This window comes from Anticarsia gemmatalis, chromosome 16, assembly GCF_050436995.1.
Source record: "Anticarsia gemmatalis isolate Benzon Research Colony breed Stoneville strain chromosome 16, ilAntGemm2 primary, whole genome shotgun sequence".
Taxonomy (NCBI): Eukaryota; Metazoa; Arthropoda; class Insecta; order Lepidoptera; family Erebidae; genus Anticarsia; species Anticarsia gemmatalis.
This window is the reverse complement of record NC_134760.1, coordinates 12,588,092-12,603,702: the sequence shown is the minus strand read 5'-3', so window position 1 is coordinate 12,603,702 and position 15,611 is coordinate 12,588,092. Positions and strand designations below refer to the sequence as shown.

The 15,611-nt window shown below is 44.9% G+C and overlaps 2 protein-coding genes across 2 annotated transcripts; both read left to right on the top strand.

Annotated features, from left to right (window-relative positions):
• Nucleotides 1–2,737: 2,737 nt before the first annotated feature.
• On the top strand, nucleotides 2,738–3,985 carry LOC142979491 (high mobility group protein D-like). The gene is made up of 2 exons (XM_076124420.1): nucleotides 2,738–2,896; nucleotides 3,150–3,985. The coding sequence occupies exon 2, from the start codon at nucleotides 3,152–3,154 to the stop codon at nucleotides 3,527–3,529; it is 378 nt and encodes a 125-aa protein (XP_075980535.1). The 5' UTR covers nucleotides 2,738–2,896; nucleotides 3,150–3,151; the 3' UTR covers nucleotides 3,530–3,985.
• A 2,882-nt stretch (nucleotides 3,986–6,867) lies between these two features.
• Nucleotides 6,868–10,443, top strand: LOC142979479 (uncharacterized). The gene is made up of 3 exons (XM_076124398.1): nucleotides 6,868–7,867; nucleotides 9,243–9,402; nucleotides 9,696–10,443. Exons 1-3 carry the CDS (start codon nucleotides 7,621–7,623, stop codon nucleotides 10,228–10,230), a joined length of 942 nt encoding a protein of 313 aa, XP_075980513.1. The 5' UTR covers nucleotides 6,868–7,620; the 3' UTR covers nucleotides 10,231–10,443.
• Nucleotides 10,444–15,611: the final 5,168 nt, after the last annotated feature.

Sequence of the window (15,611 nt, the reverse complement as noted above, 5' to 3'; positions counted from 1 at the left end):
GAAAAAAAGACTGAATTATGATTAGTAAGTTAATAAATAATGCGGAATAAACACTTGTATGAATAGCTGTGGACGTATGAGTGTGATATAGAACGTAGCACTTAGCTGTCACAGATGACGAAGCTCTGTGCGTCAAGTGCTGCGCCCAGGAATTTATACGTATTAGACGAGTAACAACATACAAAACAGAATACAGGAAGTTCATTACAGTCTTCTGTTTTGTATGAGTAACACTGTGTATAGATATTACTAAGATACTTATTTTGTAATAGATGCAAACAAGGATCTCTAAAATAATAAAGGTTTTTATAAGTGCGTTGTTTGTTCATTTCGACGGGGTTATCCTGCTCCTATCGTTCACAGGTACTTAAGTATAAATACTGCTATCTAGTGGTACCGGGACTGACCGGGAAGCCCTAACGCTATCAGATATGAATGTTTAAAGCTGGCCGCTTCAATGAACATTAACTCTATTAACCAAAAGTAACTTCAAACCTGCTCCTTGTATAAAACATAAAATATGAATGGGTAAGTGAGTAAATCAATGATACAACATATGTGCTTGAATGTTGATGTAACTTACAAGCGGAATACGAGGAAGAACAAACCATACGGGTTCGGTAATGTATCCGTGACACACAATACGTGGGGTCAGTCGGCTGCAGCACAGTGAGCAGAGTCACCAGTAGTCACCAGTAGTCACCAGTAGTCACCAATAGTCACCAGTAGTCACCAGTAGTCACCAGTAGTCACCAGTAGTCACCAGTAGTCACCAGTAGTCACCAGTAGTCACCAGTAGTCACCAGTAGTCACCAGTAGTCAGCAGTAGTCAGCAGTAGTCACCAGTAGTCACCAGTAGTCAGCACTCACAGCGTTGTGTGCTTGTCTCGGCGCTGCTTGTTGAACCATAGCGACGCCGCAGTTTTATATGTCAAGCTTGCAAGGAACTTTTAAAACGTTACTGTCTCTCTACAAAAAAGATCCTTAGGAGTATTTCCAAGTCGGCATATGGCAGGTAAGTAAGTCAAATATTTAGGTAAATGAACATAGCGGGAACAGTAAACAAATCCGTAGTCGGCGGCGGCGCAGGTAGCGGCATCCGGCGCCGATCAGCTGAGTGTGGCGGCGCCGGGTGATGCCACATGTCTCGTTAACGCGTTCCCGGAACACTACAGCTGTTTTCTGTCAGAGGAAGCACATGTGAGCGGTGACATGCACGAGCCTGCTCGACGCACGTACTGCACGTCTCGTAACACCTCCGACTGCCTCCGAGCCCATTTTACGCGTTTCGCAGAAAACGACAGGCCCTTCTCCTGTTCCTTCCGATTTTTTTCATTAAAGCTAAGAGCTCCGACAATTTACTAGTGACGCGTTGTGTGGTGATTCTTTTAACATCTTAAGTTCTACGTCAGCCAAGAGAGTACATAATTATATCTTATGTACTCATCACATGCTAGTACCGTCTACCACCTAAAACTTCATTGATCATTCATCGTATGGTTTGTGGTCAACCTAGTATCATAGTTGTTTAAATCATTTCACGAGGTATCGGGCTCGATTTTTAGGTCGACAGTGTTATCTGTCTTTTCCCAATTGATATTAAATTATTCTCAATCACGCACAATAACGTGCGCGTGCCCGGTCCAGCCCGGTGTAAGACAATAGGCTTACCGCGTATTACTTGGGGGACTAACATCGTAAACTGCGACACGCCGCCGGTCTATTACATGTAGCTCTGGTCCTATACCGACATTTACGGATATAACAGGCCTCATGTACCTATACAAATAAATAATATAATAGATGTAAATATATTATTTACCTAACAGCACTATTCCCATTCAATACCGGTATTTTTTTTTAAAGATAAATCTCCCACTATCAATTATTGCTCTCATGTCGTGGGGACTTTAACAAATATGCAAACAACGGACACAAAGTAAAGTGCAACCAGACGCGAATCGAACTCACGACTTCCCGACGCAATGGTATCAAGGCATGGCGACTTAAACCATTCCGCCACGGAGGCTTTGATTTCATTTCAATCCAATATTCAGTTGCATTGCGATGAAGACGTCTAACATTGTATTCTGATCTTACCGTTACACGTGACGGTGTGTGCCGGCGGGGTGCGCTCGTAAAAATGATGCCAATTTACGATAAAAAACTGATTCGCTCATTCCGCCAGGAATCATACGATCCCGGGTTGATGTAAGTTTTACTGTCTCCGACGCGTCGCTGCGTCTCTGCCTCGCCTCGTCTCGCTCCCGACCTCCCCGTTTAATATAAGTGTCAATTTATCGCACAACTTTGTGGATCGCTCTAAAGATAAGAGCTTTAAAAAGTGCCGTAAAATGTTGCTCTACGTCATAATTAATTTTTAAAGTTAGCGCTCTATGCTCCGTGTGCCAAGAAGTTCATTACCATCGTTCATTCATATTATTATTTAATTACAAAAAAAATATCAACCAACATTACATTAACTCTTAAACCCCGCCACATTATATTAGAGTCTCATCTCCGAGTTCAAGAGAAAACGAAGACTTCCTGCATCTCATAACTAAACACAGGACGCGCCGACGCGACACATCGCCGCTATCAACGCAAGAGATGCGACGACGCGTCCTCGGCGCGACTCTACATTCGAAGCGCTAGCAAAAATAAAGCAGCTGACACATTACAGCGCTCGAGTGGAATTCAAATCGATAGCGTTAAACGTGTTTATGAGAGCGGGCGGCGCGAGGCGTCCTGTGGGGCAGCCGGCGAGCCGGGGCCGGCGGCGCGCGCCACGCCGCGCCACAGTGCGCCCCGAGCCTCCAGCGAACAAGGGCCGCCGCGCCCGCACTACATTCTCTCTGGATTCTTTTACCTGCACCGACTTCACGACCCGCTATAAGTAAGTAGCTTTTCAATTTTATCTTTTGCATTTTTTCATAAATTTCTTCGTATTGCTTATTTTAGTACTCAGTACACTGTGTATAAACAAATAAAACAATGCTATGGGGCGTCGTTACTCGCGTTCATTCGAGAGCGCATCGTTTATGAATAAAAAACGTTTGCGGAGCGCGCGCGAGTGACGCGCCGCGCGACGCCGGGCCTCGAGGTCAGCGGGAGTGCGTTTGTAATAATGGAATTATGTTTGCCGCCAGATATGATGGAGAAGCCGAAACGGCCGATGTCGGCCTACTTGCTGTGGCTGAATAGCACGCGCGCTCAGATCAAGGCGGACCATCCGGGCCTCAAGGTGACGGAGGTGGCGAAGAAGGCGGGCGAGCTGTGGCGCGCCATGGAGGACAAGAGCACGTGGGAGCAGCGCGCCGCCGAGGCCAAGGAGCAGTACACGCAGGACCTGGAGGCGTTCAACGCCACCGAGCCGCTCGCCAAGCGCGGCGTGAAGCGCGGGGGCAAGCCGCGCGCGCCGGCGCAGCCCAAGCCCAAGAAGGAGCGCGCCAAGCCCAAGAAGCCAGAGTCGGAGGACGAGGCCGACGACGACGGGCTGGACGACGACGAGCCCGGCGACAGCGAGTGAAGCGCCCGCCGCCTGCGTTCCGCCGGTCCGCGCCCTGCGCCCACGCACTCGAACATTGCATTAGTTTAGTGACCGCCGAGTGACCGCCCAGTGACCGCGCAGTGACCGCGCGCTCGACGAGAGAACTCTCCTTAGTATAAGTGTAATGATGTGACGTCTGCGGTAGCTGTAGTTATTCATTTTATTCGTAGTATCGTATGAACGAGTAGCTATGTAAATGTGATTTAATGTTCCATTCACATTGCAATTGTTTTAAATTTCTTTAAGTACATCCAATTCGTTGGATTCTCCTTCGGAAATACTTCCAGAAACCTTCCCTTTGGTTGTCATCTGAAAGAATAAAATTGTATTAAATAGATCTCACGACATTGTAAATAATAATAATGATATGATTGCATTTGTAAGTAGTACGAGTGTACGATGTGGTACGAATATATTGATTTAAGTGAATAACAATAGTTTCTGTTCCGCCATTATAATCCCAGTGCCATTGAAATACTTCACACGAGAAAGTAAAAAACTGTAGCGCTGAATGAAAGCTGTGCGCTATAATTATGAGGGGTGAAATGTATGAAGGGTGATCGCAGGGTTGCCAACTGTGAGGCACGCTTTACTAAAACTTATTTATTCAACAGGAAAATAATAAGACCCCAAAATGTGAAATAGCGGCTGGTTTCAAGTGAGGAAGGATGGGTAACACGGAGCAACACCAGATAGAGCGGCAGACGATGCTCCACAGTACACAATGTTCGCACGACCGACCATTTCATTACCTCCTTCAGTCGCTATCATAATTATTGAATAATCGCGTTACTGCGTACATACTGTACATAATAAAATTTGCGGCTCCTGTGCGTCTCGAGTTCGGATCTGGGGTAGGACCAAAAAGTAATTTGTTAGATTTCTTTAAAAAACATTGTCCCTGAATACCCGGAGTCACGAGGTTGAGACTGCAGGCCTCTGTGCCTCGGAGTGGGGAGCCCGTGAAGTCGTCTGCCTTGCCTTTAACTACTGGTCCGATATGAAAAAATCTTTCAGTGTTAGATAGTCCATTTATCGAGGAAGGCTATACGCTATAAATCGTCACGCTTCGACCAATAGGAACAGAGTACCAGTATTTTTTTTTACAAAAACTGGGAAAATTAGGACCCATTCTCTCTTATCGTGACGCAAGCCAAGTTGCGCGGGTCAGCTAGTGTAAAGTTATAGACTATATTATTATATGATTTGCAATTTAGGACAGAATTTTCATACATAATCCCCTATTTTATTTCCTTGGGGATAAAGTAAAATTTATCAAAATCCTATCTCAGCGGATGCCTTCGTCATAACATGTACCTGCATGCCAAGGTTGGGTCGATCCGTCCAGTGGTTTGTGCATTGATAGATCACTATGTCAGTCAGTCACCTTTGAGCTATATATTTATATTTAGATTAGATTAATTGATGAAATATTATTTGCAAGAGCTTTATAAATAAATAAGTATAAGTATCGTCACCGTATCTTTATTTACAAGCAAACCAGGGTACATGAAGTATATCGTAGTACAGCTAGGTGACGCGCGGGTACATACAGTTAACCACGGTGCACCTACGTACGTGAACGTTGGTATGTTGGTGGTGTTCCAATGCACCGATTTTATTACATAATATATCATGAATAATAATATATCTTGAATTAACTACAAAGACATGATACAATTTTTTCGTGCTATGAATCTTATGAGCGCCATATTAATCAACACTCAAAATATGATTTGATAAAACGAGTCGGTCGACAACCCTAAATAATAGTTGGGAGCGTTGCAGCGCAGCAGCGTGAGGGGTGCGGGCCGGGGGTCGCAGGCTCGCGGGGAGGGGAGGGGGGGTGCTCTTGAAAGTTAGGGGTCGCTTGGTTGTCGATGATCTGTTGCGTCACCCCGTCACATCATCTCATCTACACGACAATGCACACACAGCACGGCGCGGCGGCGACGAGTCACGACTCAGATATCAAATCAAATAAGTTTTGACATTATTTCACGTCAGACATTCTACTTATGCTCGTATAAATGCGAAGTTTGTCAATATGTACCTATGTTTGTTTGTTATTTGTTACGTAAAAATTCTCGCTATCGACTCAGATCCTCTGATAGACTTGTGGTTAATGGTACAATAATAATGGTAGGAGAGAGCCATAGAGTACTTATTATTCTGTGGCCATAGTAGCGTGTGATGTAGTCTCATGTATCGGCTGATTACTTGATAACTGATAACACTCGGCGCGGCGAATAAACGTGACGCTACGTTCAATGTTTGCCTCAGTCAGCCTCACCGCCTCACCGCCTCACCGCCTCAAGATGAAGACAAACCAAATTGCCATAGGTACATTGTTTATAGCTTTATGCAACTGTCTAGGCAGCGTATGCAAATATTTCTATTTTTAAGGGGCAGAATTGTTCGACTTGCTTGACAAATATATATTATAATATAATATAAGCTTGGTCAATATGCATGACATAAAGATAATGTATAGACTTTAGCACTGAGGGATAATGCAGAGAGCTACATGTAAGTGAAAGAATTTTCAAAATCGGTTTAAAATAGTATTTTGAGAGATTACCCCCTACATACAAACTTATTTACTTATTGCGTCGAGGTGACCGCTTTAACCACTGCGGCAAACGTGCAATAGAAAAATCTATATATTACAGTCATGTTAAGCAAAAGTAGAACATGTAAAAGTAAACATGTTCTACGACAACAAACGTGGTTGTCTATGTCAGTCTATGTGACTATGTGTCATGTCTCTTCACATCTATTAGGTACTTCAAATAATTAAATAACATTCTTTTATTTTGAAAAAATAAAGAATTAATTTTGATAAAAATAAGTAGGTAAGCAGGTATTTAAGCAATTTTTAAGACTAAAACGGAACGTTACCAACTGCCGGTTTGGCAACTTTATTTATTGTAGGGTTGCCATCCGTCCGGGTTTCCCCGGATTTGTCCTAGTTTAGAGGGCATCCGGGGAGCGTCCGGGGAAGATTTGATTTGTAGACTGGGTTTTAAAAAAAATATAAATAAAATAAATTGGGCCGCCTGCGAGACACGCACTATGCTCGCACACCACGATCAACCGACGAACCAAGTATATTCACCGTTCCCCCACTCCTCCCGTCGCGGTTGCTCTTCTTGTTGATGTGTCCGGCTTTCGGACTCTAAATTCCGGGGTTTCACGCGTCTTGTCCGGTTTTCCACATTTTAGAGATGGCAACCCTAATTTATTGACTTTATTGATGCGTCGTCATGGCAACGCGTCGTGATTGTTTACTTGTTTGTTAGTTTTTCACGTTTACAAGTATTAATGGTGTTTGCGAAAATTACATGTTATTATTGTTTTACTTTTGTTATTGCAGTTTCTGTTCAGTTGTTATAAATTCAATATATTCAGCGTAAACGTCGAAAGATAATACAGAGCAAAAGTCAGTGTCCATTCCGTCTTGATTAGCACAAGTTATTGTTCGAGTATTGTCTAAAACGTATTGTTTATTAGGTATGTATGAAATAGAATGAATAGTGAATGTGTATGAACGAGTTGGTACGTTGAGTGAGTGTGACGGTGCCGTGGTGTGATTAGGTATAATCAGAGTGTAAATAGAATCTGCCGAAAATAAATCAAGTTTATAGAAAAACTAGTAGCGCACGTCCGAGCGCCGCCGCGCCGCCGGCCGCCGGCGAGTGGCGACGAGAATCGATAACCAGCGATGTGGAATTTATAAAAGCAACCACGGCCGCCGCCCCCCGCGCCACGGCCCGCGCCCCTCGCCTGCCGAGCGTCTGCGCTCTTGCTTTTTCACGTGTTTTCGTGTTTGTGCCGGTCGCTCCTTATCTGTGGCGCGGCGTGCGAGCGAGACGGCACGCTTGCGAGCTTGCTTCTCGCTGCGCGTGTGTGTCTGGCGCTGTGCGCGTCGTCGTGTTTGCGGCGCGCGCCCGCCGCGGGGTGACGTGTACTCCTCGGATACTCGTGTTCGTTCGCGATCCACGCTACTTCGTGCTAGTTTCGCGCGAGTTCAATGTCAACGACCGGCCGGTGATCAGCGCGGCACACTGATGGCGAGCAAGCGCAAGCAGGCCATGCCGGGCGCGCTGAAGCTGAAGGTGATCAACGAGGCGAAGGCGGGGGACGCGTGGGACGTGGGCCGGATGGTGGACTCGGGGCAGGCGGACGACCGGCGCATGATCCGGCTGGTGCGCGAGCGGCCCATTCTGTACGCGCGCAACAACATGCCCGTCGCCTCCTACTACACGCAGGTCAAGGAGAATTGGCTGCAGGTCGCGCGGGAGATGCGCTGGACCGGTACGTCTCACACGCATGACGCACCCACACCGCTCACACACACACACACACACACACACTTGTCTTGCTCGTCACTATGTTTATTTGTTTGTGCTTTTACTCAACAAACAAACAGTCACCATTGTGACACGTCGTTGGGCATCTATCAGCTGTCACTACTTGTTTTATTTTAAGAAACGACTCTATGTATGTGAACATAAGGTATAAATTAGTCCACGTCGTCAAAACAGTGGTTTGTTAGTGTCAGCGTAGGCGGCAAATAGGTATGCTAAGTTGATAATATTGATAATGATGCACATTACAAACGAGTGAGTGAATGGTGGTGAATGTGATGTGACGACACACTCGTACACACGATACACTTCATACTTACATCTCGACTGACTGCTCGCTGTCGGTATAGATATAGAGTAACAGTTGAGGTTACCTTAGCTAACAGGCTAGACGTGTGTTACAGAGCAATTAACTGATGATGGTTTTAAAACTACAATAACATTGACTTTATGTACAGAACAAACTAAATCACATTTTTTTTATAAATGTTTTTAGTTGGTCGTGGTATTTTTATCTATACTAATCTATACTTCTATACTAATATTATAAAGCTGAAGAGTTTGTTTGTTTGTTTGAACGCGCTAATCTCAGGAACTATTGATCTGATTTGAAAAATTATTTCAGTGTAACATAGCCTATTTATTTAGGAAGGCTATAGGCTACATATCATCACGCTACGACCAATAGGAGCAGATTAATAATAAAAAATGTTACAAAAACGGGGAAAATTTTGAACCATTCTCTCTTATGTGACGCAAGCGATAATATAATATAATATAATAGGTATAGTAGCGCAATTATCTACAGTCGTACTGTCTAGTAACGAGAGTTTGACTCAGAAGAAAATCTCAGAAAAGACTTTTTGGCCCGACCCAGGATTTGAACCCGAGACCTCTCGCACCGCAGTCGCATATACTACCGACCGCGCCACAGAGGCCACTCACTGCCAAAATATGTAGTTCTTACGGAGCCCGGGAGAGGCGCTTAACAGATTTTCGTGTAAAATTCATCGATAGCCGGTTGTCGGTGGTCGATAGTAGTAGAGAATCGAGCTACTGTCACTTGATATTAAGAATAATAGTATTGTAGGATTCATTTAGAAATGCCTGGGCGCTTCACGTTAATTTTAAACAAAGATAAGGCACATCTAGTGACGATTTCCTTTTTTGTGTCAGTAATAGTAAATACCTATTGTAATAGTAGGTATATGTATTTACCATACTTACGAAACAGAGATATGTGGTGAGATGTAGATAGAAGACTCGTATGAGAAGTGTGAATAGCTTATATTATAATGTATGTTTAATGTTGTGTTGTTCAGTGGCGGACGTGCGGCGCAAGTGGTCGCACATCCGCAACTCGTACTCGCGGCACCTGCGCAACGAGCTGTACGGCGTGCGCACCGGCCGCGGCCGCATGGTCTCCAAGTGGTACCTAGCCGACGAGCTGGACTTCCTGCGCGAGCACATGGCCACCGACACGTCAGTATACCTACTTACACTATACCGCATACACTAGTATACCGCACACGGCACACGTGATCCATCATCACTGAGGCATAACTGGCATAACCATCATTAGAACTGATTCCAAACATTCGAACATAGATTCACAAAAGAAAAGGAAACCTTATTATAATAAGTTATGGTTTCAGTTCATTTTGTGAGAATATACCACTTAATTCTTTAAGTATTTGCAAGTGTAAGATAAAACCTACAAAGCTCAGTTGATTGTTATCGTATCGTATATTGTATGTATATGTATGTGGCAGCAGGCGGCCGACGCGGTTCGCGTACACGCCGCTGTACCTGGACCTGAAGCCGCCGGCGGAGGCGCCGCCCGTGGTGATGGAGCCGGCGGTGCTGAAGACGCTGCTGCCGCGGCCGTGGTACGACGCGCTCACCACGCCGCCCGAGCCGGCGCCCGAGCCGCGCGAGCCCTCCGCCGAGCGCGCCAGCTCCGCCTCCTTCGAGCCCGACGAGAACGACGCCTACTTCCAGTTCTTCCGCGGCATCCACAACGACTACCAGGAGTTGCCGCCCAGGAAGCAGCGCTTGTTCCGGCGCGAGTGCCTCGGCTTCCTGCACCGCCTGCTGGACGACGAGGACGGCGCGCTCGACCTCAGCCGCGCCGCCGACCTCCTCGACGACCAGGACTCCAAGCTGTCCATCCTCGACGACCTGCAGGTGGAGGACCACGACGTGGCGGAACGACTGTGCAATGAGCGAGTAACCGTCGAAGTAAACCTCACCAATCCCACTAATCCCACTAGTCCCACCAGTCCCGCCGCGTCCACGGAAGGTGACTAGACGCCACTAGACGGGACGAGCGCACGTGCGCGCTGACTGAAGTTCCTACTAGTTGCTAGTGTACAGTGTACAGTAGCGTAGTGATCTAGTGATCGTTCATGCGTCGAGGTACAAGGTTGTGCTCCTGAATATAGCGTTATATGTTAAATATTGTAAATAATACATATTACTATAGGTATTAATACACTAAGTGTTAACTAAGATCTCTGACTACGCTGCTTTGTTTCATTTCTTTTACCGGTGACAATGTAATGTTTTAACATTATTATTTAAATTAAAATGCTCCAAATGATTTCGTTGATGTACTAAGAGTGAAAGATGAACCAAATTTTAAAGGATCCCCGTCAGTGTGTGGCGACGGGCGATACTCTCAGAACTGTCACTTTCAATGTGTGAACTGTAAACTCCATGTTGTTGAGTGTCAGCGCCGCCGCCGGCGCGACACTGCGGACTATGTTGCATTTCTCTACAAGCGGGACTTACATTTATTTATCGGATTTTAATTAAGGTTGCGTACTAGGTGTGTATAATGTACTTACATATATCAAAATCTTAAAAGTTGTACTGGTGTTATGTTTGTTTCGAGTTGGCGAGTGTCTCTCGTGACACCATCGTAAGTGGTGTAAAGGGAACAAGTAAAATGGAGGCAACTTTTTCTAATTTTGGAATAAATCCACAGTCGGCGGCGCGTTGCGCAACAAAGAAACGCAAATTGGTCGCCCCCCCCCCTCGCCCAGCGCCGGTCCATAGTTGGGATAAATTGAAACGTGACGTCATTTGGCCTGTTTAAAGAATCTATTGTCGGGCGGACCTTTTTGTCCCTCGGGAGGACCAAACTCACTTATTCTGAGGAAATACCTACTCGCTTACCATACTCGAGCTCACCTAATGGACCCAGACACAAATATCGACGTTATCGACTGGTGAATAAGGTATATTTTTATTTGTGCGTTATTAAACGATAATAATGTCCTTCGGGTCGGCGGGGAGCGGCGCGCGGGGGGACTCAGAGTACCCGATAAATCAAATAGAAGCCTTCCCAATACTATGTTTAAATGAGACGACAGACTGAATTTGCATGTTTGTGTGTGTGTGTGTGCGTGTGACCACTCACACACGTGTCGTACAGCGTGAGTGTCAAGTGTGAGAGGTATTATAATAATATGTAAGTGTTGTTGTCACCGCCGCCGCGCCGCTCCAGGTGCTCGCTTACTGTGCACTGTGTTAACTGTCATGCCTTGATCACACCTACCGAGTGGTCGGGCGAGACAGTATAATGATACTAGGCCGAGAGAGTTGGCTGAGCGAGTAGGTGTTTACACGTATTTTAAGAACTTTGCGTCGATTAGGCAGTCAGTTCAGTTTCAGCATAGGAGATGGATCAAAAAACGGTAATTAAAAAGTGCACAATGCTGCTCATACCGCTCCTAGCACAAGAACGAGTGACGTCAAAGGGCCGACGCCGAATGCATGTTTATACCTGCCGAGTGGGATGGCGAGACAGTGCGGGGAAGCGCGGGGGCGGATACTCGGCCTAGCAAATAGAACAGGGGTCGAGTAGCTGTCTCGCCAAATAACTCGGCCGAGAGCTCGGCCATGCACTCGTCGTAGTGTTAATACACACCGAGTACTCGGCCGAGCGCACTGTCTCGCCCGACCACTCGGTAGGTGTGATCAAGGCATCAGTGTCATTATGTTGAGGGAGAGTGAGCGAGCTGCACTCTTCACCTACGTGGCGTCCTGTTATCACCTAATCACGTCGAGTATGTGTGACACACTAACACACTAAGATAACTTATACATAATACTGTATCATTTATTCAGTTTTACAACTACAATCTTGAATGAACTCAATTCTTTACTACTATCGACTACCGACAAACCACTTGTCATCGAGAAATTTTGTGTGAAAATCTGATCAGCGCCTGTAATGCGCATCGTAGGAACTATTTTTGGCAGTACATTTGAAATGTCAAATTCTAGATACTCGATTGTATTGATTGTAGCGAATCGTGCTACTGATGCTTGAACTTACATCACCTAACACATTAGAGTGACAATAGCTCAGTGGTCACCATCAGACTTGTGTTTGAAGTGTCATAGGTTTCAATCTCACTCATGGAACTACCGAGATGAAACTACATGCCCACAGCCCATCACGCATGCTCTACGTTAGCTGGAGCAGTTACCAGGCATTGTAAGTAATAACGTCAGGATAATGTTGTAACTGTTGTGCTACAACTTTATATCATGCACACGTTAGCCTTGTTTAGTCACCTTTTAGAAAGAAAAGTTGAAGAACCATTTACACAGGAAAATCAGAGGACACTCGGGTGCTGCAGCCGCTATTCGCTAACCAGTAATAGTAAGTAGCGGGAACCTCCGCGATACACAATGTCGCGATACTTGAACAGAGACACGGAGACAGTGACAGGCGAGTCCGGGTGACACGGAGCATGTGTTAAGTGATTGTCGACGACACTGCGCCGTCAACGAACGACCACCATAGACGATGACGTCATCATACATCTATACACTCGTTACACATGTTGATACGTCATACATTTGCCATTCGCCTAGCGACAATAATAAATATCATTGGACAACTGACACACGGTCATTTGATTCCAAACTAAGCAGAGCTTGTACTATGGTAACCAAATAACTGATAGACATACTTATATACCTACTTGTAAATACATACGTATATGGTTAAATTGACAATCAGGCTCAGAACAATAATCGTGCTCATCACACCAAGATTTGTCCCAGGTGGGATGCGAACCCACCATATGCAGCTCTACGGCTGACCACTTAAACTACTGCGCCAAACGCGAAGGTGATAGCCATATGTTATTTAAAATACTGAATTAACGCCTACTGACTCGTTTTGTTTGAGATATGAGATAGTTTTCACCGCACGTTACGAGCACCACAACAACTTGTACCTAAATATTAGTACATGAGTGTAATGAAACATGAGAGCCGGGACCCTCATCACGATAATTAGCGGCCAATTACATCAGCCGGGGAGTGCGGACCCACGTCAAGGCGTCAAGCGCGAGCGACGCGCACCTCCGGATCATCTTACCGCGCTATGAAGACAATATAATACATCTCTCGTGAGCTATTGTAACCTCATAATTAGTTTCACTACACAACACAGTGTACATATTATAGTATGATATCGCCGATCAATCATTATTGTTTCAACAATATCAAATTAATCAAAATTATACGGTAGAATATTTAGGCTCAAAACAAATAAGGACAATAAGCTACATTTTAAGTTCTAAAACATTTAGTCTACCTTATGTTTAGCGTGCAATAACTTCACTGTCAAACAAATTCGTGCATAAATGTACATATTTGAAGCAAAGTGACCACATCCGTGGTGTAACATTGTGTAGAGCATTATCATGTAGCGGTTACAAACGCATCTTGTTGACGATTCTATTGTAAGGCGAGAATTTTCATCAAATTAAAGCATTTTACGGATATCTTATTAGGCTTCATAATCCGTATCTAATCCGATTGTATGAAGTGACTTGAGATGAAGGTGTACTGCAACTTGACTTGTTCCCGAATGATGAGTAGAACACAAACCGTGGAATAGACGATAAGTAGAGTATTGTGATTACGACGAGGGCGTGTCTGTTGTGTTTGTTGTAAATTATTTATTTAGACATTCGTGAATCGTATCTACTCATGTTACCAACACAAACAGCAATGTTTGTTTTGGTATCATCTGACGACAACGATGAAGAACTCTTCGTCTCAGAAGACACTGCCAGCTTTGTTGTCGATTTAAACTAAGTATAGTCTTTTGATGCTCGGTTTACTTCAGGAGCGTTGTTCTGAGCATGGGCCACGTCATGTCTCACTCCGCAAGCCAGTGTAGCACGGGAACCATCGAATGCCCAGCGATTGCAAGGATGTTAACATTCAGCGTGTGCTAGTGTCTTTATAAACGCCTGACGGGTGAATACGCACACTCATTAAGTAGAATATGAGTATCCATCTGGTGGTACACGAGGAATAAGTATAAGTGGCAAGTGTACTCGAGGTCGTTAATGTTTTAACTGTTATTTACATGTCGCGTGTTGATGGTAACTCCATTACCGCGGGCCGCGGCGCGGGGTGCGCGGGGTGGTGCGTGTGGGGTGCGTGGGGTGTGCGCGCACCCCACGCACCCCACACGTAATGAATGCGGCCGCAGATGAGCGGTGACGGCGATTGTTTTACACCTGCCACTGATTTATCAGCCACCAGGCGCCATGTACAACACCACACACGAACATTATGTCACTGCCCAAATTAATTCATTTAATTTTACAATGACACCATTACAAACTTGTCCTTTAATACAGGTGAACCAAAGTGCTTTACCAACGCTAAATAAGGTTCACGAATACGCCGTCATGGCGTGGCTTACCAATAAAATTAATATGTCTCTAGTAGTCTCTACTGCAATTCTCAATGATATTTGATCATATCGTACAGTTTACATCAGCAAGTTCAGCAACTAAGGGACAGCAAATATGCAAGTGTAGTGAACGACCTACAAAAGTTATAACTGAACAAATTGGTATCAATGAAGTGCTCACAAATTCAGAACTCGTTTGAAAGTAGCGCCGTATCGATACAAACTTGAGGAGTTTCAATGTAGCTACTTATATAAAATTCATAAAGGAATAACTCCACTTATCAATTTGTGTGGAAGTTGGCTCCCCCTGGCGGCAGATAACGAGAACTTTCAATCGAGCGAAAAAACGCTTCAAAGTTTGTATTCACTTATGAATATTTAGGAGCGCACTTAGCGACGCGCCCGTCTTCACCCGTGCCCCGCGGTACATCGCGACATGTTGGAACAAGTGAGGGTACGTTACATGGAGCACACCAAGTACTCGCTCACTGTTTATAATTTGAGGTTACTTACACTTCTTTATATGAGTGCGTTGCTGTGTGCCGCCTCTGTGTTGTGCTGAGCAGTGCTTGCTGATAACCCTAAAGCTTAGTAGTTATAAACAGAACTATAGAATTGAAAGAATCATTATATTTTCACGGTAGTTCATCTCAGTTTAAACCAAATCAATTCAATTAACTAAATGAGTGTCAAAGTAAATAGCAAGTTATAGCCCCGTAAGTAAGTCAGGTGGTATATTTATGTTAGAAGTATAAAGTGATTTCATTAAGTAGATACATTGTTCTATCGACAGATAGTAGGCAGTGAGCGGGAGGACGGAGCTGTTATCTGCGTTACGAGTTACGAGTGAAGATAAGGGAGGAAGTTTTAATGAAGTGCGAGAGACCGCCCACCACGGCTCAGGGAGCAGCGCAGACTCCTTCTGAAAACCGGCTCAGTTCGCTGAAGTTGCTGA

Excerpts from the sequence above, each read along its gene's own strand:
- LOC142979491 (XM_076124420.1), top strand. The coding sequence starts at position 3,152 with ATGATGGAGAAGCCGAAACGGCCGATGTCGGCCTACTTGCTGTGGCTG.
- LOC142979479 (XM_076124398.1), top strand. The coding sequence starts at position 7,621 with ATGGCGAGCAAGCGCAAGCAGGCCATGCCGGGCGCGCTGAAGCTGAAG. Across the intron at positions 7,868-9,242 it reads GCGGGAGATGCGCTGGACCG|TGGCGGACGTGCGGCGCAAG; the intron begins GTACGTCTCACA and ends TGTGTTGTTCAG. Across the intron at positions 9,403-9,695 it reads GAGCACATGGCCACCGACAC|GCGGCCGACGCGGTTCGCGT; the intron begins GTCAGTATACCT and ends ATGTGGCAGCAG.